The 23635-nt window shown below is 41.9% G+C and overlaps 1 protein-coding gene across 4 annotated transcripts in view; it reads left to right on the forward strand.

Annotated features, from left to right (window-relative positions):
• Positions 1 to 23635, forward strand: part of LOC124551302 (fasciclin-2) — a 913050-nt gene that overhangs the window by 784896 nt on the left and 104519 nt on the right. For all 4 annotated transcript variants that reach the window (XM_047126311.1, XM_047126312.1, XM_047126313.1 and 1 more), the window contains exons 7-9: positions 2581 to 2780; positions 11873 to 12041; positions 14160 to 14408. In XM_047126311.1, coding sequence (XP_046982267.1) covers positions 2581 to 2780; positions 11873 to 12041; positions 14160 to 14408 — 618 coding nt within the window. The remainder of the gene's footprint in view (positions 1 to 2580; positions 2781 to 11872; positions 12042 to 14159; positions 14409 to 23635) is intronic.

Below are 23635 nucleotides of genomic sequence, written 5' to 3' on the forward strand. Positions count from 1 at the left end.
TATAACTCACTTTTTGTTATGGTGTTCATCTATGTCAGTGATTCTGTTTTAATCTCATCATTGGTGGCAAAACAACCTCCTTTCAAGGTTCTCTTCAGCCTGGGAATAGAAAGAAATCGCACAGGGCCATATCCGGTGAATATGGTGGTGGAGGCAACATAACAGTTTTATTTTTTTGCCAGAACATCAAGGACAAGCAGTGAGACATGAGTGGGTGCATTACCGTGATGCAATTTTCGCAAGTGGTTTTGCCACAATTCTGTTCGTTTTCTTCGGATTTCTTTACACAAACGGCGAGTTACGTCCAGGTAGTATTCCTCATTGACCGTACGACCATAATGCAGGAACTCCTGATGTACTATCCCATTGAAACTGAAGAAAACAGTGAGAAGTTTCCTCTGCCAGCAGTTTTTTTTCTTAACAAAATTTGCTGCTACAGATTTCATACCCAAAACATCCCAGAAATTGCTTGACTTGAGCCAGAGGATATGCTGATATCATCAGCAACTTCTCAGATGGTGATTTGATGATTTTCAGAACCATTTTCCTTACTTCTTGTACATTGTCATCAATAATTGATGTGCTAGAGTGTCCAGGGTGGTCGTTCTTTTTGTCTTCTTGACCCTCTTTGAAAGTTTTTTACCCCTTGTAAACTCTTGTCTTTCTCATAGTAGATCCCCAAAAGCCAATTTGAATGTTGTGCAACACTTGATTCCAAGCAAAATTTAATGCAAGTTGTTTACTCCATCTTTTTCAGAAGTAAAAATTCGCTGAACACCTTAAAACATGTATAACCTCTTGCAACAGTAAACTAAATACAGTGAAACCCTGCCTTTACACTTTTGAAGGAACTTCAAAAAAATGGTGTAAAATCCAGGAAAATGTAAAATATGGGATATAACGTTTTAAGCTGTAAAAATTATGTAGCCTGCAGCTGTCATTCATTATTTAAATACTGAAATACTCCACTACTTACGTATTTTCTCATGCTTAGCATGGTGGGTTTCAAGAATTTTTCTCGTTATCAATGGCAAATGCGTAGAAAAGTATTTTCTGTGGTGTTTACATGTGTTGTTCTGCCTCCTTCCTGTAGTCATATTTTTGAGGTTATCAGGTACTGTGCCTTCTCAGTTATGTAGAAAGCCACACTCTTGCAAACTATGATTCACATTGTTTGTGCAAAAAAAACCCACATAAATACTGCATTTTGACTATAAATAAATTCTCGAAACACATTTTGCTCAGCATGAAAAACTTGTGTAACCAGTGCTGTGTTTATACTAAAAAGTAAAACCATTTGAGCAATACATAAATAAATGACGGTGTCAACTAGCGCTACAAGTGGCCAAAAGACGAAACACACTAAATATAATTTGACAAAGGTGACACGATGATCACAACAATCACGAAAATGTGTTTGCACAGTAGAGACGGTTTCAAAACGGTTGTTGTGATTGGTCATAATATCTTTATTTGAACAAACTAGTTACTTCCATCAGCCACAGTGCCAAGTAGAGCTTGGCAGCGGCGAGAGACACAACACGAATTGTTGCAGCTGTTACACGTTTGCTGGTTCAAATCTGCTGAGTATAGTACTCTGGTGTAAAGAAATTTAACCAAGTACTATTTATAAACACTACTGGTTAGCCAACATCATGCCAGTGTCATTTTTTTCTCCACAAACACTTTTTTGTAATGCATAAATCACGAGAAAATTATAAATATGTTGATCCAAAATCGGGTGCGAATTAACATTGTGGACATAGGAAATTTGACAGAAGTGATAAAAAATGTCATAAACAGTGGCAAAATGTTAATTCCGGGAATGTGAAAGTGGGGTTACACTGCATTCAAAACTGCTGAAAATGCAAACATACATCAGAATGGAATAATGACTATATTATGAGTCTGGCCTCAGCACACAGAGACAGTGATCATGTGTGTGCGAGTTGTGCTTGTGCGTGTGCCTGTGTGTGTTTTTTGTCTAATTTGGAGGAAGGCTTTTTGTCTGAAAGCTTACTTGTTTGACAGTCTTTTTGTTGCGCCATCTCCAGCTAAGCATCTCCACTATATGGTGAGTAGCAATCCTTCATAACACGGAATATGTGTACTAACAAGATATTAAAAAATTTTGAAAATTGGATGTATAAAGCCCTCTAAATAAAAAAAATTCCTGTTACTATTTGATCATATCTTGTATGTTACTTTTGCCCATGTTGAGAGTCAACCGCCAATCTCTGCATGTCTCATAAATCATATTTGTGGTATGAGTGTAAAGCAAACCACACACCTTACAATGGAAGTTTTGAGCTGTCAGCGGACACACAGAGAACAGGGTGCTCAGGATGAAAACTTGCTGGCTTTCAGAAAGAAATCTTTTCTCAAGCCAGCAGGTATGCACATGTGTGTGCGCTCACAGACACACACACACACACACACACACACACACACACACACACACACACACACACACATGCCCCTCTGCACATATATGTTGCATCCTGATGGTGCCATGTGGGGGCACAGGTGCACACGCGTGCGTATGTGTGTGTGAGAAATAATTTTTTTACAATTTGACAGGTGCGGCCAGAGGATGCAGCCAATTACAGTTGCACAGCCAAGAATGCCGCTGGGACCGCTACTGCCACCGTCGAAGTGACTGTCGTCGTGCGACCACGGATTGGCCGCTTCGATAACATATCCGTAGCGTCAGGCAAAGACTCGGAAGCTGTCCTCGAGTGTCATGCCACTGGTTCCCCTCTACCTGCTGTTACATTTAGGTGAGTAACTCTCATTTCCACACCCAAGTGCAGGTACAAGTACACCTTGCAGATTAGCAATAGGGTAAAAAATTCCTAATGCTAGAGCAGGGATCCTGTGTGTAACATATATTGTTTTGTTTCATACATTACTGTGAGACTTGACGTTCACACACTTAACAAAGTACATGAATCGTGCTATTGAAGAGTGTATAAAACATAATATATATTTGAATATAACAGAGGGAAACATGCCACGAGGGAAAAATATATCTAAAAACAAAGATGATGTGACTTACCAAACGAAAGCGCTGGCGTGTCGATAGACACACAAACAAACACAAACATACACACAAAATTCAAGCTTTCACAACCAACGGTTGCTTCGTCAGGAAAGATTGAAGGAGAGAGAAAGACAAAAGGATGTGGGTTTTAAGGGAGAGGGTAAGGAGTCATTACAGTCCCGGGAGCGGAAAGACTTACCTTAGGGGGAAAAAAGGACAGGTATACACTTGCACACACACACTTATCCATCCGCACACACACAGACACAAGCAGACATTTGTAAAGGCAAAGAGTTTGGGCAGAGATTAAATTTGATTAAATGTTAGGTGCAATTCACATAAGATGTCTGGATGTTATCAACAGGAATTAGTATAGACCAGTAAATCTCCGATTCTTTAAAGACTCAAACTCCAACACGTGAAACAGCTTCAAACATTTGATTACTTTACAAATGAGTTGATGTATTAAATTTTGCCTTTAAGCATGTAAGCGAGAAAAAGTTTGGGAAATGTTTGAAATTACACTTACATTTTGTTGGAAGTTGCTAAGTGCTCTCATTATGAAACACAAGGTGATAATAAACTGGGTAATTTACATTCCAGTTTAAGCAAAAACTAATTTTTTATGCCTCTCAATGTTTATGATGTTATATCTCTTGAACTATGTGTCGTACAGTGACATAATTATGCAGGTACTTTCAGTGGTATATGTGGATACTGTCTGCAAACTGTGTTGCAAATACAGTTGGTAATAAAGAAGTAATAAATTAAAATGTCTCGGCTAATGCTGAAGTTTGACTGCATGAACAGCAAAAATGTAGTAAACAATAAACTTTTTTATCATTTTGTGGAAGTTGTCAGTGACAAAAAAGTTTCATAAAGGTTTCAAATTACGTGAAAACTTTGTTAAAAGTCTCCAAGTGCTATCATTCTCAAATAATGGGTGAAGTCCACGTATTTGCACACTGCCAGTTGTGTTGCCCCAAGAAAAATATGCTGTTTCTAACAGTAATACTTGTATTTTGTGTTAAACTTTTAACATTAGATTATAACTCCTAAGGAGTAGATTATGATGGTATTTTAAATTCAGCCTGTAATTGTCAAAATATTGAAAATCGGAAGTTTTACTGCCTCTATATGCTGGCATCGCATTTTAATAATACAGATTGGTATTGCTGTGGTCTGACTGGGGTTAATAGCAATCTTGACTGGTTTGGGCTTGGGGTACAGAAGAGGCTTGGGTGGAATACCACACTCCCACAGGTAGCCTGCAGCATCTTGTGCCTCTCACGCCACACCTCTTCTGTTCCCCCACTACCCTCTTAAGGGGAGCCGGAGGTGGTCAAATCCAAAAAATTACGATTTTTTTTTTGCTACCGAAAATTAATTGGAACATTCCTCTTTAATGTAAACTTTGAATTATTGTTCTACTCGCCCTAGAAGTGGAGTTATTACCATTTTCCCCCACGCCTGCAGAGGAAATGGGCGGCCGCTGAATGCATCTAACACCCTCTCGTGACTTCCTGGCGAACTGCTTGGGATTTTCTCGGCCTGTTATGCATACAGCGCCTTATGTTATGCATACAGCGAGTGTGCAAGGGTTGGCTGCATTGTTTTCTGTGACAAATGAAATGCTAAGAGCGCGGAACATCGTCTCTTTGCTGTTTACCGTTTCGAATTAGTTCAGTGTTGCGCCTGTTGTTGGTAGTATTATACTTCTTGTGTAAAGCGTTGTTCCGGTTATGATGCCACGTTTTAGTAACCATGTATATAAGAAGAGGAAGAACGCAGGGAAAAGAAAATTAACACTAATACCAAGTTGCGAAACTACAATTACTGAAACAGTGCGTTTTTCTGCTAAGCAACACATGGCCGGCCATAGCCCTGTGACATCTTCTAGCAAGAAGCTGACTGGTGGAAGTGACAGATTTCGTGAATATGTTAGTGACAGTGATGATATTAACGAAGTACTGAATATTGGATTATTATCTTCTGTGCTGAAAGAAAGTGTTCTGTGCAAATTGTGTTCAAGTGTAGGAGTGGGACTAGAGATAACAAAGCACTTTGGTTTAGCTTGTGAGATGAAGATAATCTGTGCATGTTGCAAGTATCAAGTGACTTTCTACAATTCACATGCCAATCTCTTTGGTGAAAATGGATGATCTAGAGTGTTTGATGTGAATGTTCGACTTGTGTATGGTCTTCGATCCATTGGAAAAGGGTCTGCTGCTGGTAAACTGTTTTGTGGTATTATGAACTTGCCATCACCTCCAAGCAAATTTGGGTACTACTGTGAACTGGTAGGATCTTCTGTTGAAGATGTGGCTTTGAAAACCATGAAGGAAGCAGTGGAGGAATCTGTAGAAATGAACGGTGGTTCTAGGGATGGTTCCTGGCAAAATAGGGGTCACAAATCCCTGAATGGGGTTGTAACTGCTACTTGTGGTGATAATGCAAAAGTGATAGATGTTGCAATATTATCAAAACATTGTAGGTGCAAAAATAAAATCAAAGGAGAGCACAGTGCAACCTGTGAGGCAAATTTTAGTGGATCAAGTGGAGCAATGGAAGTGGATGGAGTGAAACAAATTTTTGAATGTTCAGTTCCCAGATACAACGTTAGGTACAAATATTACCTTGGGGATGGTGACTCCAAAGGTTTCAAGACTATAGAGGAACTGAAACCATATGGAAATGAATTTGTAGTTGAAAAGTTGGAATCCATTGGACATGTGCAAAAGCGTATGGGTGCACGGCTTTGAAGGCTCAAACAAACTTTGGGTTCAAGTAAGCTCAGTGATGGAAAGACAATAGGAGGGAGAGGCAGGCTTACTGATGAGGTGATTGAACGTCTACAGAGATACTATGGGTATGCTATAAGGCAAAATACTAGTAATGTTAGTGACATGCGAAAAGCAGTGTGAGCATTGTTCCTTCATACTGCCTCTTCCAATGAATACCCTCAACACAGCCTGTGCCCAAAAGATTCCTGGTGCAAATACGAGGGCCGTTCAGAAAGTAACCTCCGGTTGATTTAAAAAAATACACCAAGTTAAATAAAAATATTTTAATATATACATCTTACAACTACATCTTTGCACTATTTTTCTACATAGTCTCCATAGCGATTGAGGCACTTATCGTATCTCTTCACAAGCTTTGAAATTCCTTCTGCATAAAAATCACCCGCTTGTGCCTGGAGCCAGCCTGTGACAGCATCTTTGAGCTCTTCGTCGTCATCAAACCGCTGTGACCCGAGCCATTTCTTCAAATACATGAAGAGGTGATAATCACTTGGCGCCAGGTCTGGGCTGTAAGGTGGATGGTTGATAACGTCCCACTTGAAGGACTCAAGAAGGGCCGTTGTTCTGCGAGCAGAGTGAGGACGGGCGTTATCGTGCAAAAAAACGATACCGGAAGTCAGCATACCACGGCGTTTGTTCTGTATAGCCCGTCGTAACTTTTTTATTGTTTCACAGTACACGTCTTGATTAATGGTCGTACCACGTTCCATGAATTCAACCAACAACACCCCTTTGGCATCCCAAAACACCGTTGCCATCAGTTTTCTGGCAGAAAAATCTTGCGAGGCTTTTCTTGGTTTGGTAGGCGAATTTGAATGTGCCCACATCTTTGATTGTTCTTTTGTCTCAGGGTTCACGTACTTAATCCAGGTTTCGTCACCGGTCACGATTCTGTTTAACAATGGTTCCCCTTCGTCCTCATAACGTGACAGAAAGTCTAATGCAGAGGCCATTCTTTGAGTTTTGTGGTGGTCGGTAAGAATTTTGGGCACCCATCGTGCACAGAACTTAAGGTAACCCAATCTTGCTGTCACTATCTCGTACAAGAGAGTCTTAGAAATCTGTGGAAAACCAGTAGACAACTCCGACATTGAGAAACGTCGATTTTCACGAACTTTTGCATCAACTGTCTGAACGAGTTCGTCAGTCACCAATGATGGTCTACCACTCCTCTCTTCATCATGAACGTTTTCTCGTCCGCTTTTAAATAAACGTACCCATTCACGGACAACTCCTTCACTCATAACTCTTGGTCCGTACACGGCACAAAGCTCACGATGAATAGCTGCTGCAGAATATCCTTTGGCTGTAAAAAACCTTATGACAGCACGCACTTCACATTTGGCGGGGTTTTCTATTGCAGCACACATTTCAAACTGCCACAAAAACTAAACTAGCGCAGGTACGATGTTCACTCGACCACGGCTTGATGCCGACTGACCTGTTGAGTGCATGAACGCACAGATGGCGTCGCTACTCCCCCCACAACCCGCACTGTGACGAATCGGAGGTTACTTTCTGAACCGCCCTCGTATAATGCAAAAAAGGACTACGATCACAAACATGGTTTGCCAGCAGCTGAGATAAATGCAATAAAACCAATTTTTCATGACTTAGCACAGCCAGAATTGTTACATAAATGTCTACACGGAAAGACGCAGAATCCTAATGAGAGCGTAAACAATTTGATTTGGAAAGTGATTCCTAAAAGGGTGTTTGTAAGCATAAAAACACTGCACTTTGGCATTTATGATGCAGTAGCAACCTACAACCAAGGGAACAGTGTGAAGTGTGAAGTTCTGAAGGCATTAGGATTTACAGCTGGGGTGAACACTGTACGAGCACTAAGAAATATTGACAGAGAGAGGATAAGAGGAGCAGAAAGAAGAGAAAGGCATATGAAGTATGATGGAACAACAGGCTAGAAAAGAAGACAGAAGAGGAAGCTTTTAGAGGATGAAGAAGAAGACCCTGATAATCCATCCTATAGTGCCAGAATGTATTGAGAAACTTTGATAGCCATTTCCCATAAATTAGAATTTTTCGAATATAAGGAACATTTTCTCAAAATCCACTCAAGCTAGAGAGATGAAATTTTTATACAGCACTCGTAGCGGTCAAACTTACATTGTAACACAGCCATTTGGCAATATGTTCAGTAGTTTCATTTCAGTTTAATTATAAAGCAATTATTTGTAAAAAAATTTGGGTCATCAATAAAAAAAATAATTGGAAGGAAACTAGAAAAGATACTCCAAAATCCCTCTGTCATAACTGCAATACTAAACCACTCTATATGTAAAAAAAAATTCAAATTTTTCTATTTGGTAGTTTATTCATAAACATTCCTCAAACTTTGATTTTAACATGGGCAGCATAGGCACCTCTGGGTCCCCTAAAGTTGAGACCGCTACTCACCCCAGTGGGGCCACAGCACCCATGGGTGACAGTAGCCACAAGTCTGGAAGTTTGTGTGTGGTTTTAATTTGTTGAGGGACTTTGTCCAGTAGCTAAAAAACAACCAACAGTCTACTTTCAAATGTGCGTGTCTCTGCTCAGTGCCGCCTCTTTATGGTGAGTAGCCATCTATCCTAATGCTGATTGTTCTTCAGTCTCTGAATTGGCATTGTTTGATCTTTGGGAATTGCTTTTTACCTAGATTTCAGTACTTTGTGAACGGGAATTTATTTCTCCATTTTGGATACCATTTTGGTGTAGTTTTTGCAGGGTTTATTCTCTTATAGACTGTGAAGGTGGACATCATATTTTATTGTGATAACATCCTTCTTTGGTGTGTCTTGTGTGGCATATGTGCTGTGAACTTCGCTCCGAAGATTGGCTTGATGCATTTTTCTGTTTTGTCTAGATTGTGCAAGTCTCCAACAGTTGCTACAACCTGCATTCGCCTGAACCTAGAATGTCCTTACTGCAGCCAAGTCTTGGTCTTCCTCCACAATTTTTAATGCACGCACTCCCCACCAATATGTAATAGATGACAGCTTGATGCTTCGGGGCATGACCTTTCAGTTTACCCCTTCTTATAGTCAAGTTGTGCAATAAAGGTACTTGTATTATACATTTTCTGAGTTCTGCCTTTTTTTAAAATGCATTTATCCCTTTACTTCCAATGTTAAATGCATTAATATACTGGAAGAAATCAAGAAACACACACGACTTACAGAGCTCTTATTAGATATCTTACTTTTGAGAGTGTAAGGGGTCCGTAGGCCCTTACTATAAGTTTTGCGACAGCACAGGTCAGCAGGACAAACAATCGATAGTGTGCGTCGGGTGGCGAGAGCGAGAGCGAGTGTTGAGATAGTAGAGGGGGACCCAGGCTGCGGGCCGGGCCGTGGGGCGGCCGGTGGCCGTAATGCAAGGCCGTACCGACAAAGGGGGGTGGGCATCGCCGCGGATTAACCCCTTTTGTGTTAGAAATATACGGGAAAGTGAACAAGTACAATTACTAGTGTGATTCAGTGATATTTCAGTGCCGATATTTGTATTTTCGCGTCTACCGCGCCGGCATTATTTGGATTGCAGTGTTGGATTGCAGTGTTGGATTACAGTGATTGAAATTACGTGTGACGATAATAAATAACGAAGAGGCCTGTGCTGTGATTAGCCGTTATTAATTCTGTACGACGAAGGCAGTGGCTGTCTCCTTACGTTGTGTTTTTGGTGATAAATATAGGTTGTTGATTAATGAAGCTGTGTTGCTGTTCTTCTTGGCACCAGACATTCATTATTGCAGCATTCGAGAAGGACAAAGATGGAATGTAACAACTCCGTAACAGTCCAATCCGATTGCCAGCCCCATTAGGTACACGGTCACATTAATTAATACCTGTTTTGGGCTGCTATCAGATCTCGATCGAGCGGGATAAGTCAGTAAATTAAACCGGAGTGTTACAAGAGGCAGTAGCAAAATCATTTATTGACACTGTGCATCCAAGAAGAAATCTTGGGAAGACTTTGGAAACAGGTTGGAGACTTTGGGTCAAGCTGCTGGAAAACCATTCTGGAATGTAATTAGCAGTCTTAGAAAGGGAAGTAAGAAGGAAATGACAAGTATTATGGACAGGTCAGGAAAACTGCTGGTGAATCCTGTTGATGCCTTGGGCAGATGGAGGGAATATTTTGAAGAGTTGCTCAATGTAGGTGAAAATACGATCAGTAATGTTTCAGATTTCAATGTACAATGGGATAGGAATGATGATGGAAATAGGATCATATTTGAGGAAGTGGAGAAAATGGTCAATATATTGCAGTGCAATAAAGCGGCTGGGGTGGATGAAACTAAGTCGGAACTCGTCAAATACAGTGGAATGTCAGGTCTTAAATTACTACTCAGGATAATTGAAATGGCGTGGGAGTCAGGACAGGTTCCATCAGACTGGACGAAAGCAGTAATCACACCAATCTTTAAACATGGAAACAGAAAAGATTGTAACAACTACAGAGGTATCTCTTTAATCAGCGTTGTGGGTAAAATCTTCTCAGGTATTGTTGAAAGGAAAGTGCGAGTATTAGTTGAGGACAAATTGCATGAAAATCAATGTGGGCCTCTTAGAGGTTGTCAGGACCAGATCTTTAGCGTACAGCAAATAATGGAAAAGTGTTATGAGTGGAACAGGGAATTGTATCTATGCTTTATAGATCTAGAAAAGGCATATGACCGGGTTCCAAGAAGGAAGTTATTGTCTGTTCTACGAGATTATGGAATAGGAGGCAAACTTTTGCAAGCAATTAAAGGTCTTTACATAGATAGTCAGACAGCAGTTAGAGTTGACGGTAAATTGAGTTCATGATTCAGAGTAATTTCAGGGGTAAGACAAGGCTGCAACCTGTCTCCACTGTTGTTCATATTATTTATGGATCATATGCTGAAAACAATAGACTGGCTGGGTGAGATTTGAGATATGTGAACACAAAATAAGCAGTCTCGCATATGCGGATGGCTTAGTTGTGATGGCAGATTCGATTGAAAGTTTGCAAAGTAATATTTCAGACCTAGATCAGAAATGTAAGGACTATGGTATGAAGATTAGCATCTCCAAAACGAAAGTAATGTCAGTGGGAAAGAAATATAAACGGATTGAGTGCCAAATAGGAGGAACAAAGTTAGAACAAGTGGACGGTTTCAATTACTTAGGATGCATATTCTCACAGGATGGCAACATAGTGAAAGAACTGGAAGCGAGGCGTAGCAAAACTAATGCAGTGAGCGCTCAGCTACAATCTACTCTCTTCTGCAAGAAGGAAGTCAGTACCAAGACTAAGTTATCTGTGCACCATTCAATCTTTTGACCAACATTGTTGTATGGGAGCGAAAGCTGGGTGGATTCAGGTTACCTTATCAATAAGGTTGAGGTTACGGATATGTAGCTAGGATGATTGCAGGTACTAGTAGATGGGAACAATGGTAGGAGGGTGTCCACACTGAGGAAATGAAAGAAAAACTGGGAATGAACTCTATAGATGTAGCAGTCAGGGCGAACAGGCTTAGATGGTGGGGTCATGTTACACGCTTGGGAGAAGCAAGGTTACCCAAGAGACTCTTGGGTTCAGTAGTAGAGAGTAGGAGGAGTCGGGGTAGACCAAGGAGAAGGTACCTGGATTCGGTTAAGAATGATTTTGAAGTAATAGGCTTAACATCAGAGGAGGCATCAATTTTAGCACTGAATAGGGGATCATGGAGGAATTTTATAAGGAGGACTATGCTCCAGACTGAATGCTGAAAGGCATAATCAGTCTTAAATGATGATGATGACGATGATGGTGATGATGATGTGCAAGAAAACAGTTATTCAACCAGATGGCTGATAAATTTGAACTCGGTGTCTTGCGAATGCAAGTATGTTACCTCATTTGCACTCACATTCGACCTAATGATTAAACGTACTAAAATTATTATGTGACAATTGATTCCCTTGAGGAGGATGGGAATTTACCTTATTGTCTTTTTTCTTTAACTGAACTAATTTCCTGCACTCATGTTATGTTTTTGTTCTCTTTGTGTCAGGAAGCTGAGTAATCCTAACCGCTACATTAATGGCATCCAACCGACCGAGGACAGGATCACAGTTGACGGTGTCGATAGCCCAGATGGCAGGACGAGAATTGGCAAACTTATAATTTCTAATGTCCTGCGATCTGATGACGGTTTGTATGAGTGCATAGCAACTAATAAGGTAAGTTGACTTCTTAGTGAGTACACTATTTTTATCTGTTTTGTACTGTTCAGTGGGGTTTCCTTTAGCTGGAACTGATTCGTAGAAATACAGAAAAGGAAGGGAAATGCACTATATGTTTAAAGTTGTCTGTAGACTTTCATTCTGAAACATACTGGAATACATATACATTGTCCTAGTGACAGAAGATAAAGAAAGAAAATTCAATATGGTTTTAGGGTGGATAAGTGAAGTTACTGTGGGAGTGAAGTTACTGTGGGTTTGCATTTTCTCAATTATATTGTGTGTGTGTGTTTTTTAACCATCTTAGTATATATATATATTGTGTGTATAAATGTATATTAAAAAGGGCAGTTAAAATGCTGTATCGTTGTCTGACTGCACTCTTATTGTAGTAGACTGTCCAAATTTTATTTCCAGAGAAAGAGAGAGGCATCCTGTATCACTTTCCAAAAATTATTTCTGAACACATCATTGGCTGTCTGTGTGCTGTTTATTTGCAATGCCATATATTCTCGTATTAATTCTTAATTCATTACGCAGCTATGTAGTAGTGTTCCTGATTAAAATATTTATCTCTATTCCCATTCACACTGGACAGTGATTTGTAACAATTGAAACTGATTATGTGAGTAAAATTACAACTTAATTGGCAACTGTAGTATGACAGTGACAGAAGATGAAGAAAGAAAATTGAATATGGTTTTGGGCTGGATAAGTGAAGTTACTGTGGGAGTGAAGTTACTGTGGGTTGTGTTCTTGCCTAAATGTTATGAAACATTTAATAGATCCTTTCTTCATAACATTCTAAAACTTGTCCCTATTAACCTTATGAAATGCTTTTACAGAGTCAGTTAATCCTAAATCAGTATATCCGTTAAACTCAGAATATCAGTTATCTGTTTTATTGGAAAAATGTTACTATTGTTGTTTTGCCATTTTTGCTTCCGTTTGTTCCTCATATAACATGGTTTCTGACATCTTTATATTCTGGCATATTCATTGTAGATTCCGTAACAGTACCATGATGTCGTGGATGGTAAGCACTGATTTTAATAGACACATTTGTAATTATTGTTCTTGGCCTACAATGCTGCAAATCGATACATTTAACAAGTGTGTTGCTGTTTAAATTTGAGTAAAATCACAATGATTTATTTCCACATTACATTTCCTAACTGTCTGCACTAGAGACAGTACGATCCACTCGAGGTAAGCCATGTAGTTGAAATTCAGATCTTCTAATTTGTACAGATCCCAATAACCTCTTACTTTTACGGGTGAACTTGAAACCCACTTGCTGCAACATGTTGTTATCATTCACAAACATGGGTCAAATCCTTTCATTTTCAAGTCTTTATGTAATGTAGTCCTGCATATCTTACTGTGGTACTTCAACAACAGCTGTGTTTTTTGTTGTTGTTGTTGTTGTTGTTGTTGTTGTTGTGAATGGGTTTCATCGGAGACTCCAGTTCACTGAGCAGTGGTGGCACACATTTCCTATCATGTTTCCTTATGTCCACCACACTGCCTATCTTTGACACTGCCTTCTTCCAATCAACAAGGATTGCAGAAGCCATCTGTAAACTTTGTTATCTCTTTTATGTCTTCTTTTGCTTTTCTCTGGTTGTTCATGTGCTAAGCAGGGCCTCCCTTGGAAGTGGCCACTGTAGTCTAGTAGGTGGAGCTCTAAACTCTGTCCTTGGAAGTCCCGGGATTTTTCCTCATTCCAGGACGCCCCCAGGTCTGCTCGGCCTCCTGTCTTTCGCAGGGGCAAAAGCCTGCCAGGATGATGAGCTTGTCACCCTCCAACTCCTAGTGCCCTGTTGAATGAAAGGCTGCACTCTGCCTGCATCAGGACAGAAGCCTAATCACGGGTTTACCTTTCTGTATTTATTATCCCACTTATACAACGTTAAGAGGGATATGAATTTTTTTTTTTTTCTGATGTTCAGTTCAGTTGTCATTTCCATTTTTCTGCATAGTATGTTAAGGACCGATTTCTCAAGACGCCTTGCACTTTGATTGATTCTGTTTTTTGTTTATACTCATGACTGTAGCATACATTGAAGTAAAGAAATGACTAAACAGTACACCATTCTCTGTTCCTGCTCAAAGGGTGGTGAGGTCAAGAAGAACGGCCATCTGATGGTGGAGTTCAAACCGTCGTTCGCAGACACCCCACAGAAGGAGGTGTGGGGCTGGGAGCAGCACGCCGTCAACCTGACATGTCTGGCGCACAGCATTCCCAATGCGACCATCAGCTGGCACTTCAACGGGGCGGACCTGTTCCGTGGCCGTGAAGGCCAGGAGCTACAGCAGACGGGCTACACACTCTTCGGCAGTGGGCCGCGTTCCACTCTCCAGGTGAGCACACGCGAGCCGCTTGCCATCGCCGCAGCTGTGGAGTTAGCTTTATTGATCCTCAGGGAAATAATTCAATGAAACGAGCTGGCTACCGTGGGCATTGCCCCATGTCTCGCCGTGTGCCGAGTGCCAAATACTTCTGACATCCTCTCAGTTTATCGCGTTCTGTGATTGACTGAACTCACTGGAACATCAATCACAAAATTATTTTAATCGCTCTGTAGAGTTTGAGATTTGTAATGTGATGGTACTTCATTCATGTAGGACCATTGATTCATGCCGCTTCCTGTTCATTTTCCACCTGGATGTGAGTAAACACACTAACAAAATGGGGATAAAGAAATGGCTAAAAACAGTGATGCAGTTAAGTAAAGAAAATAGGGCTCTGGCATCAAAAGCTGACAAACTACATAGTTTAGTTCAAGAAACCGTTTCACAATCATCTGATTTCTTTTGCCTACTAGCAAGCTTGTAACCCCCCCTCCCACCCCCTTTTTCATTCTTACAGTGATATTTTATTTTCACCATATTTGTGTTGTTTAGTGCTTCCCTTACAGATCAAACGTAGCAGACTGACAGCAGCTGTCTTTTTGCCATAAGAGAGAACAACATAAGATTGGCAACGTGTCTGGAAAACTGAGAATTCTCAGGGAAATTGAATTTACTGGGAAATTGTGGAAAGACTGAGAAACTCTGGGAATTCTGAGAGGCTATGATGGGAGTTGGTGGGAAGAAACATACAGAGTTATTTAACTACAAATCAGTTTGAGATTACACTTTGGAAACAATTGGTAGTGAAGTCGCATAGTGCCCGCTGCATAAGTGCATTGAGTTGTAATGTTTCTTGTTCGATCACGGCTACTTTCAGTGCAATCTTTGTCATAGACTGTGGCTTTTCCCGCTGTGGCTACATTCCCCATTGCAAAACGGGATTTTGTAATGTGTGATAATTTGTCGTGATGCTGTGAATTTGAAATTGCGGGTCCATGTTGACAGTTGCTAATGAAAAGCTCTGTGTGAGGTCTGTTGGTCAATTTTGGAATAACCGTGCTGGGAGGCAGCCCAACAGCTAACACAAAGCGTATAAATCAGCATGAAATTTATGTAATGGGAGATAATTACTACTTGCAGTATTGGAATTAAAGCATGAATTCTTGTTGTAACTAAAGTGGTGCCATGAACAGTCTTCCTCACAGCGTAAGAAAAACACAATCCAGTGTACCACTACTGAAATCACACAAACTGTTTTTTGCAGCAAGTTTGGTGCTTAACATAAAGTCAGTTGTTCGATTATTCCACATATACACTCCTGGAAATGGAAAAAAGAACACATTGACACCGGTGTGTCAGACCCACCATACTTGCTCCGGACACTGCGAGAGGTCTGTACAAGCAATGATCACACGCACGGCACAGCAGACACACCAGGAACCGCGGTGTTGGCCGTCGAATGGCGCTAGCTGCGCAGCATTTGTGCACCGCCGCCGTCAGTGTCAGCCAGTTTGCCGTGGCATACGGAGCTCCATCGCAGTCTTTAACACTGGTAGCATGCCGCGACAGCGTGGACGTGAACCGTATGTGCAGTTGACGGACTTTGAGCGAGGGCGTATAGTGGGCATGCAGGAGGCCGGGTGGACGTACCGCCGAATTGCTCAACACGTGGGGCGTGAGGTCTCCACAGTACATCGATGTTGTTGCCAGTGGTCGGCGGAAGGTGCACGTGCCCGTCGACCTGGGACCGGACCGCAGCGACGCACGGATGCACGCCAAGACCGTAGGATACTACGCAGTGCCGTAGGGGACCGCACCGCCACTTCCCAGCAAATTAGGGACACTGTTGCTCCTGGGGTATCGGCGAGGACCATTCGCAACCGTCTCCATGAAGCTGGGCTACGGTCCCGCACACCGTTAGGCCGTCTTCCGCTCATGCCCCAACATCGTGTAGCCCGCCTCCAGTGGTGTCGCGACAGGCGTGAATGGAGGGACGAATGGAGACGTGTCGTCTTCAGCGATGAGAGTCGCTTCTGCCTTGGTGCCAATGATGGTCGTATGCGTGTTCGGCGCCGTGCAGGTGAGCGCCACAATCAGGACTGCATACGACCGAGGCACACAGGGCCAACACCCGGCATCATGGTGTGGGGACCGATCTCCTACACTGGCCGTACACCACTGGTGATCGTCGAGGGGACACTGAATAGTGCACGGTACATCCAAACCGTCATCGAACCCATCGTTCTACCATTCCTAGACCGGCAAGGGAACTTGCTGTTTCAACAGGACAATGCACGTCCGCATGTATCCCGTGCCACCCAACGTGCTCTAGAAGGTGTAAGTCAACTACCCTGGCCAGCAAGATCTCCGGATCTGTCCCCCATTGAGCATGTTTGGGACTGGATGAAGCGTCGTCTCACGCGGTCTGCACGTCCAGCACGAACGCTGGTCCAACTGAGGCACCAGGTGGAAACGGCATGGCAAGCCGTTCCACAGGACTACATCCAGCATCTCTACGATCGTCTCCATGGGAGAATAGCAGCCTGCATTGCTGCGAAAGGTGGATATACACTGTACTAGTGCCGACACTGTGCATGCTCTGTTGCCTGTGTCTATGTGCCTGTGGTTCTGTCAGTGTGATCATGTGATGTATCTGACCCCAGGAATGTGTCAATAAAGTTTCCCCTTCCTGGGACAATGAATTCACGGTGTTCTTATTTCAATTTCCAGGAGTGTATATTTTTAATAGGAGTCACTACTAAGTTACACTGACATCATTAATTTACCTCTAATTTTCTGTGGCTGCTGATCATACTGTCCATCCACTAAACCTTGATGATTTGCACATACATAGTTATAGATGTCTTGCAGAAATTACTGCCTCTTCTTATGATTGTAGACAAAAGTCATGCTTGTGAATGAATAAAAACATAAAAATATTCTTGCATCTGTGATAACTCTTAATATATATTTTCTCGTATTTTTATCGCACATAGCATTTACTACACACATTGTCGACGTGTGAGAAAAAATTACATGCCCTTTTTGTGTGAGATATAAAACAAGTACTCTCAAGCGAAATTGAAACAAAATTTGTTAAAAAAATTGAATATTCTGCTGAAATTGCTCTTTTGTTACAGAGATAATTTTAAAAACCTATCTTGCCATCTTCTGTGCCAAGGTTCAAATTTTTTATTACTAATGATGAAAAGAAAACATTCAGAGAAATTAATAACGATATGGTATGATATTGGGAGCTAGTTGTTTGGGTATTACAAAATTGTCCCCCCCCCCCCCCCCCCCCCCCCCCCACCCCCGCACCCTGTACACTGACATTGTATGGAGGTGTACAGTGTAAGGCAGTATCATATGATGCCTCGATTTTGGAATAACTGTGCTGGGAGGCAGCCCAACAGCTAACACAAAGAGTATGAATTGGCATGAAAGGTATGTAATGAGAGATAATTCCTACTTGCAGTACTGGAATTAAAGCATGAATTCTTGTTGTGACTAAATTGGTGCCATGAACAGTTTTCCTCACAGCATAAGAAAAATAAAATGCAACGCACCAATACTGAAGTCACAAAAACTGTAGTTTGCAACAAAGTTGGTGCTTAACAAAAAGTCAATTGTTCGATTATTACAGATATATATGTTGTCACATAGAAGAAGGTGTAATTAGATGAATACTAACTTCAATTAACAAAGGTTTATTCAGCACTTGCACATACAAGAGCATGGAGAGAACTGCCTCCAGCCAGAACACATACAGTATATATACTGTTACAGAATATTCCTGTACAATGATTATTGACATTTGTGGATACTTCTGGAACGTACTCGAACTGAGTATAGAAATTAAAATTTCACAGTCTAGAACTCACGACCCTCCATGCAACAGGCTAGTATCATAACCACTACACCATGGTGACTGTGCTACTCAGCTTCCTCTGCGACATTGCTCCCTACTTAAGAGAACAGCGTCTCGGTGTTATGTCCTCCTAGTCCAGGAATGAGTCACCGGTCCTGCATTCTCCGACGCCCGATGACTGGTGTTTGCCCTGGCAGTGATCTTCTTAGAACTTCCTTTGCTCCTACACTTTTCAACACCTTTCCACTTGTTGCCTGTCGTCGGAACTTCAAATTTACCCTGGGTTGCAGGATCGTTACAGGGCTTCATTCGAAGGACGTGGACCATATCTCTGATCTTTCATTGTCTTGTGTCTGGTTCAAAATGTTCAACTTCATAAGTACCATCAGACAACTGTCTTACCACCTTATAAGGTCCAAAGTAGCGCCCGAGGAGCTTCTCAGAGGGATCAACAGGAGTGTAGATCCAGACGAGATCACCAGGCTGGTAAACAACAGGGCGGTAGCTCGCATCATAGCTTCGCTGATTGTTTTCTTGAGCCTGCAGTGTGCAGAGTTGAGCTATCTGCCGAGCTTTCTCATCTCTGGTTAACACCTGGCCGATGAAGTCGTCGTCCATGTCATCAGGATGTAATGGAAACACAGTGTCCATCGTCGTAGTTGCCTCACACCCATGCACCAGGAAAAATGGCATAAATCCTGTGGTGTCTTGTTTGGCGGTGTTGTAGGCAAACATCACGAAAGGTAGCGCCTCATCCCTGTTGCTCTGCTCAACATTGACGGACATTGATAGCATGTCGGCCAAGGTCTTATTAAGGCGTTCAGTAAGCCCGTTTGTTGGCGGATGGTAGGCTGCTGTCATGTGATGAATAATGTTGCACTGAGAGTTCATCTCTGTCACTAGATTCGATTAAAAAACTTTCCCTCAATCTGTAATTAATGACCTTGGGGCACGATGAATTTGGCTACCTCCAATGCTTTGGCTGCTTTTTGTGGCTTTTGTAATGGCATAGTGTGTCAGATAATCAGTGCAAACAATAATACATCTATTGCCATTAGCAGTCGTTATAAATCGTCTGAGGTGGTCAATCCCAGCACACTGGATAGGCATTTTGGCTAGTGGAATTGGTATGAGTTGGCCAGATGGTTTCTGAGGAACTGCCTTTCTCCTCTGGCACTCTCGACAGTGTGACACATTGTGATGGACACTCCTAAATAAACCTGGCCAGAAAAATCGGATCCTATCATATGTCTTAATAAATCCTAAATGTCCGGCTTCAGGTGTCTCATGGAATTTCTGCAGAACATATAAGCGCATGTGTTTAGGAATCACTGGTAGCCACCTCTTTCCAAACAGATCAAAGTTTTTCTTGCAAAGTAATCCATTAACTACCTTAAATTGTCCTTTCACATCCTCTGACCAGTTTAAAGCAAGCATAATTTGAGATATCTTGGTGTCCTCCTTCTGCTCAGCAGAGAGATCCTGGAGTGCAGCGAGACAGTCACTATCTTCATCAAAGTCTTGATGGTCTTGCACAGGGTTTCTTGAGAGACAGTCGGCATCTTAGTGTTTTCTTTCACTTTTGTACACTATGGTATTGTCTTGAAGACGTAGTGCCCACCTGGCGAGTCGTCCTGTTAGATCCTTAAGACCTGTCAACCAACAAAGTGAATGATGGTCTGTAACAACTGTGAATGGCCTTCTATAGAGATACTGTCAAAATTTGCACATGGTCCATATCACAGCAAGACATTCTCTTTCTGTAGTTGAGTAGTTTCTCTCGGCTTTTGTAAGTGTCCTAGAAGCATTTTCCATGCAAAATTTGCACCAGAACAGCACCGATCCCATAACCACTGCCATCTGTGTGTAACCACTGCCATCTGTGTGTAGTTCTGTAGATGCTCTCTCATCATACAGACCAAGTACAGGGTCAGTCGTCAGAGCTTTTCGCAGCACATCAAAAGAATCTTGTTGAGCACGACCTCAGATAAGTTTAGCATCAGCTTTTAACAACTCTTGGAGTGACCTGGCTTTGATACAAAAGTCTTTGATAAAATGACAGTAATAAGAATATAATCCAAGGAAGCTTCTCACATCTCTAATACTTTTAGGAATAGAAAATTCCGTTATAGATCTCACTTTTTCTGGGTCTGGCCACACACCTTCATTTGACACAAGGTGTCCAAGTATTTTGATTTCTTTGCTCCAAAGATACACTTTCTTGGATTAATTTTCATTCCGCGTTATTGGAGACACTTAAGAATGGCCCTCAGTCTTTTTACATGTTCATAAAATGTCTCTGAGAACGCTATAATGTCATCTAAATAACAAAGCCACATTGTCCACTTCAGGTGACTTTGAAGATTATCCATCATCCGTTCAACAGTTGCTGGTGCATTACACAAACCAAATGGCATTACCTTAAACTCATACAGACCCTCGGGGGTGATGAATGCAGTTTTCTCCCCATCAGCCTCATCTGCTTCGATTTGCCAGTATCTCAAGTACATGTTCATGGTTGAGAAAAAATTAGCCCCCTTCTGACAACCTAGTGTATCGTCAATTCGTGGAACAGGATAAATGTCCTTTTTAGTTATCTTATTAAGCTTCCTGTAATCAACACGAAAGTGCCAACTGCCATCCTTCTTCCTGACGAGAACCACTGGTGACGACCATGGGCTCTGCCAAGGGCTGAATGATATAATTCTTCATCATTTTCTCTACTTCGTCGCGAATTATTCGACGTTCCATTGCTGACACACGGTATGCTCTCTGGCTTATTGGTTGACGGTCAACAGTGCTAATCTGGTGCTTCACTGTCAAGTTGTCTAATTTCCTCTTCACCTGTGGATTGATGCATTCAAAGAACTCTTGAAGAATGACAAGTAGCTTCTTCTGTTGTTCCTTAGTGAGATCTGGTGATAGTTGAGCTAGAAGATCTTGTCTGGTAGTGGTAGCGCCAATTTTGCCCACAGACTGGGCATGGGAGGTTTCTATGATGCTCAGCTGTTCGGCAATTAATGGCTCAGCATTTGCCATGCGCATGAATCTTAGAAGGATCTGCGGGTCCCAGATACGGTTAACTATCCACAATTCTCTGAATCCGTTCTTAAACAAGACAACAGAGGCTGGGATGACCAAGTTATTCTTAGTGGTATGCTTCTCTTACATTCCACTACAAGATCCATGGGTTGATGCATGGAATGACACATGGACAGTTACCTTTCTAGTGCTGACTGCAGGAACGATCACTTCATCCAGCACACAGTCTCCACACACTCGGATGCACATCTTCCTGTCGATGGTATCCCATCTCGTCTAGCATAATCTTCGAGTGACCACGATCTATAATTGCTTGAGAAGCTTTCAAAAAGTCCCATCATGAGTACATTCTTGTAAGACGATGAACTCTAAGGGTTGTGTATGGCCACTTATACCCACACGAATGACACATCTTCCTGTAAGTTTTACATATTTCCCATTAGCCACCATCAGCAGAGATGCTTTGCTGTCAACGAATACAGTTTTCTGCAACTGACGACGGTACTTCTCCGAAATGATTGAATATGATGCTCCATAGTCCACAAGAGCTTGGGCTGGTCGATCATCCACGAGGATATCGACGTAGTTTCCTATCATTTTTGTAGTGATCGACAGCAGAGGATTTTTCTCTTCGGCGGCCCCACCTCCAAGGAAGGTCGCACCCTTTACCGTATTTACTTGAATCTAAGCCGCACTCAAATCTAAGCCGCACCTGAAAAATGAGACTCGAAATCAAGGAAAAAAATTTTCCCGAATCTAAGCCGCACCTGAAATTTGAGGCTCGAAATTCAAGAAGAGAGAAAAGTTTTAGGCCGCACCTCCAAATCTAAACAAAGTTGGTCCATTTTAATATGAGACACAATTTAGGTCGAATGAATGATGATACAACTACAGTAGTTTGGTTCGAGTCGTAAGCTTAGCAGTTAAGCTTTACAAGGTAGCCATTGCTATGCGTCAGGCGCTACGTCCGTATTGATACAGGTACCCTTCCTTTTTCACGTGCTTCATCTGGTTTGAATTGATTGCTTATTTTTCTTTCATCTGATAAGTGCCATTTTCTTTGTTATAGGTGTTAGCGTCACTCTAAGCTGAAAATGCATTACTGTGCTGTGTGATGCATTGTTTGACACATTCTGATAGTGCGTGTTCACGGCCTGTCGCCGCTCGCGGCATGGTTTGCTTTTCTGCGCGCTACCGCAGCGTAGGCAAGAGACTGCTATTTGTTGTTACTTACACTGCTGTTTTCTTTGATAATGATCAACAAGAACCAAATAATAGACTACGTATGATAGAAAATGTTCTGAATGAGAGTTTAGCGAAAATTTTTCCCCGTTGAAAATCTTTGCAGACGCTGCTTTAGTACATTACATTGCATTCTGCACAGAAATTGGTCATCTTAGATTTAAAAATCTAGTCAATTGCCGTGCTTCATTTCTGACTGTATCACTATTAGCCATAAGAATAATACGAATATAAACATGACATGATATGTATATTATTCCGCGTTTGCTGTTGTCTCACTCTAGTTTCGTAGTTTATTAGGCAGATAGGATTTAAACGAGATAGCAGCAAACACGAAAGAATACATCGCAAAATTTGGCGCCAGTATTTATCTTTGTGCCTGCGAAGCAAGCCTGTGTAGTGCTACATATTTTCGACGGCAGAAGTTAGTTGTGGCGGCACCTACAAACTTTTTTCAGAACTTCCGCTTACTTTGCACTCGATTCTAAGCCGCAGGCGGTTTTTTGGATTACAAAAACTAGAAAAAATTTGCAGCTTCGATTCGAGTAAATACGGTAGTTTTCCAGGTTGCAGCGGCTGGGTGATCAGCTGGAGCTTCTAAACGGTGATGGAGACCTTGATCGGAGTGTTTGGGACGTCCTCTCCAGCGGCCAGCTTGCGGCAATGGTGACCTACATCGTCCTGCCTCTGCATCTTCTTGTTCATCTTCGTTGTCCTGGAGTTGGCGTTGGCTAAGATCGGTCTGCTGTTTTCTGGTGCGGGTGTCATCAAATATCCGCCGCCTTTCTCGACAATAGTGCACCACATGTCCCGGTCGTCCGCAGTGGAAACATTCTTGTTGGTTATCCTGGGTTGTCCAGACGTCAGTCTTCCGTGGTGCCCCAACAGGTTCCTCATGTGATAGTATAGGAACGTAACTTCGCCTGGATCTCAACTTTTTCACCATTTTAAAGGGAAATGAAGGACGAGAGATTGGGTTCAATGTCTGTTCCAATTCCTCCCTTATGACCTCTTGAAGCGTCTCAGTTTTTTGCTCGCTGTGCAATCCGAGTGCCTTCTGAACTTTCTCTCTCACTATCTG

The sequence above is a fragment of the Schistocerca americana genome, chromosome 9 (genome assembly GCF_021461395.2).
Source record: "Schistocerca americana isolate TAMUIC-IGC-003095 chromosome 9, iqSchAmer2.1, whole genome shotgun sequence".
NCBI lineage: Eukaryota > Metazoa > Arthropoda > Insecta > Orthoptera > Acrididae > Schistocerca > Schistocerca americana.